The 3,177-nt window shown below is 52.7% G+C and overlaps 1 protein-coding gene across 1 annotated transcript; it reads right to left on the bottom strand.

Moving 5' to 3' along the window:
* Nucleotides 1–69: 69 nt before the first annotated feature.
* LOC105699756 (acylphosphatase-2) lies at nucleotides 70–1,387 on the bottom strand. The gene is made up of 4 exons (XM_012425012.2): nucleotides 812–1,387; nucleotides 713–729; nucleotides 353–462; nucleotides 70–271 (listed from the first exon to the last, which is right to left on the bottom strand). The coding sequence occupies exons 1-4, from the start codon at nucleotides 858–860 to the stop codon at nucleotides 157–159; spliced, it is 291 nt and encodes a 96-aa protein (XP_012280435.1). The 5' UTR covers nucleotides 861–1,387; the 3' UTR covers nucleotides 70–156.
* Between the last annotated feature and the right edge of the window lie 1,790 nt (nucleotides 1,388–3,177).

Here is a 3,177-nt window from a genome sequence, read left to right on the forward strand (position 1 = left end):
AAATTAACAGGGGAAATAGTAGTTTGAAAATATGAGTTTGAAAAATCATACCGTCTTAGACGTGTGCTTTATTCTTTGGAATCAATGTTATACCTTAAACTACAGAGGAAAGTAGTCTTTAGCAATCATTTAATGAAAAGTTATGCAATGGCGTGTCTAATGTTTAATACTGAAGCCTGTAAAGGAAGGTACGTTGATTTCCTGCTCGTTTCGAAATTCAGCCTTGTCGATGACAGAATTTTTACTTCCTACTTTGCTTAGCCAGTGTTTCCTAAAAGAAATACGTATCACTGTGCACCTAATAATGTTCTGGCATAATAACCCGTGTATTGCTAATATAAGTAACTCTTACATTTCTTCTATTTTACTTTTCTCGCCTTCCAGTCTGCCAACGACCGTTCCATTCTTGGTATTCATGCACCATCCTTTTAGGCCCAGTTCTTCTCCTCGTTTTTGTGTGTTCTGTAATGTATTTAAAGAAAATAAATTTACATTAGAAATTAGAATATTTTCATTGCATCTGTCACATTGAAGTACATTATTTGAAATAAGTAAATGGTTCCTGAATTATCGAGTCCCGATACCAGCGAGATTGCTGTTACCGACACGAATGCGAGCAGTGCTGCTACCTGGGGCTTTACATTACCAAAAGTTATTCCTGATTAGCTAGCGGAGGTTAACCTGATCAATTATCTAGCATTTTTCGACTAACCTTTCTGAAGAATACTCCTGAAAGGAAAAAAAGCCATTATTAAGATTTATCATATATACCCTGTCAGAATATTTGCAAGCCAAATGCTTTTTTACTCACCCTGCACCGTCCCGAAAACTTCAAAGTCAACGCGAATAAGTTTCGACATTTCCCTTCCGAATTCACCAGTCTATTTTCCGCACACTCTTAAAAGGTCTAAATACGCGGCGTGTCTCTGCTTTTCGATTTCTATAGGAAAATAAAATTTCCACCGGTCTCCGACACGCGAATATTCTTGCTGCCGCGGATCCATGGAAACACGAGAGATGGCGCCACGCGTTTCCCATGGTCAGCTGATCGAACTCAAAGTGGCCATGACAGTCGGCCCGTCAAACAACCTACGTTTCTTTAAACCGATCTTATGTCACTTAAAGTGGTCGCACCTTGCCCCAGAGCATATATTCTCTACCAAGCAAGTGCCCTGGCCCTGATCTCGCATTCCCCGAGTCCAACACATGCGTGGATTCCCGATGAAAGTGCCACGGACAATATCTCCCGAAAGTATCGAAACATTGTTCCATCTTTCCAACCCATTCTCGAAGGCCTGAGAGACAGTCCATTCCGCGTCTCCCGTCGCCTAAATAACCTGTAACCAAGCATTGCGATGGAATACACCGACGACATAACGAAGGACCGTCGATCCTTTATCGACCTAACCAAGATGCTCGGAGACCAAACACTCCGCAGCTTTGCTCTTGTTTTCCGCAGCGTCTAACCTAACCTCCACAATCCGATGCGCGCGCAGCCGGCAGCGGCCGGTTCCTCCGTCCTTTCGCGGTGCAGCTCCCTCTTTCTCGCTCCCCCCTGTCGTCGCCTCACCGCTCTCCCTCCGTCGACTCTTTCCGTCCTTATCCCTCCCCTCGTCGATCCCACGCGGCCGCCGTCCAGCCCCACCACTCCGTCAGCGTCTCGTACGGCGCGTCGAGCTCGCGAGAAAAAAGAGAGAAAAAGAACTCGAGGTCTGGACTCGCGTATAAGTCGCCCCCGCAGTACCCAGCGGGACAGTGCCTCGAGACGTACGTTCGGGGCGCAGTGGGTGTGCGCGCGCACCGATGTGAACACAGCTACAGGCCGAAGGGTCGTAAGCTCTCGGCTCCGCAGTCCCGGGATCGTTAATCGACGAGACGCTCCACCGTCCGGTTAAATCTCTGTGTCTGTGACCAGGCCCCTATCCGGAGTCTAGATTAGGTCACGTGACGTAACATCGTCGAGCGCCACGCTGGGAGTGACCGGCGCTGGTGACAGCGCGCAGCCGGCTACGCGCAGCGAGAGCCGCGCCGCCGCGGCGAACCGTGGGCCGGCAGTGCCCCTCCCCCGAATCCGCACTAAGCGGCCGCGAGTCGAGCCGTCGTGAGGCGTGCGCGCGCGCGGGAGGTTCTCCACCTGCGAGCAGGGATGTCAAAACGAGACCACGCGGACGTGGAAAAGAGAACGCCGAGTGAAGTCTCCCGCCAAGAGGAACGCCGGATCGGGATTCCCTTTCCGAAAATCTGAGCAAGGACGAGCAGAGGGTACCGCGAAGGATGTAGAGGACGCGATTATCCGATCTCGCGGTATCGCTCGAAAATGGTGCGCCATTTTTTTCCTACGGCGATCGAGTAATCCCACCGTTCGTCCGATCACCTAACCCCCCCCGTCGACCGGTGGGCGACGAAACAAGGATCTGCGAACGTCCAGTAGGCTTCCGCAGGGACTGAAATCGCCTCACGTAACCTCCCACAGCCTAACCCGACTTTGCATAACCTCGCGTAAGCAGCGGCATCGCGTAACCGCTCCGAAGCCGACTCCGTGCTCCTTGGCGCAGCCTCGCAGCCGGTCCCGCGGCGGCGTCGAATGTCTCTACGGCGCGCAGTCCGCGGCGTTGGCAGGTACCGAGAGGCCCGTTGCGTAAGCGAGTCGGCTCGGCCGCGGCGGCACTCCGTCGGTTTCGCGACGCTAGGGACGCATCGACCAAGGAGGGGTACCTTATCGCGCCCGTGGAACGACATAACCTAAAACCGATCGGCCCCACGAGGGCTCGCCGTGGTGCATCTAGGAATCTGCCGCAGACACTACGTGCCTCCACAAGAGACTCGCCAGCGGTGCCCGTCGGTCGAGAGACTTTGAGGTTAGGAAGGACGTGGCGCCCTCTATATCCAGGCGACGAAGAGGGGGAGGGGATTTGTTTTGAAAGGAGACAGGAAAATACAAGAAAGGGAGACCTCCCGCTCGTGATGAGAAGAGGATACTCTCGAGAGGATTAGGCCGTGTCAAGAGGAGCGAGTCGCAAGTGGCGGGGAGAGTAACGAGGGTGAGGTCCTCGAACCGAAGCCGAAAGGGAATAACCCTCGGAGGGAGAATCGAGGTGGAAAGAGAGAGAGAGAGAGAGAGAGAGAGAGAGAGAGAAAGAGGAAATTGGAGTCGACGCTGCCACGTGGGAAAATAAC

The sequence above is a fragment of the Orussus abietinus genome, unplaced genomic scaffold (assembly GCF_000612105.2).
Source record: "Orussus abietinus isolate OABI.00-Male unplaced genomic scaffold, Oabi_2.0 scaffold182, whole genome shotgun sequence".
Taxonomy (NCBI): domain Eukaryota; kingdom Metazoa; phylum Arthropoda; class Insecta; order Hymenoptera; family Orussidae; genus Orussus; species Orussus abietinus.

Coding starts and splice junctions, on each gene's coding strand:
- LOC105699756 (XM_012425012.2), bottom strand. CDS start 860: ATGTCGAAACTTATTCGCGTTGACTTTGAAGTTTTCGGGACGGTGCAG. Junction 272..352: donor AAAAGTAAAATAGAAGAAAT/GTAAGAGTTACT, acceptor TATTTCTTTTAG/GAAACACTGGCTAAGCAAAG.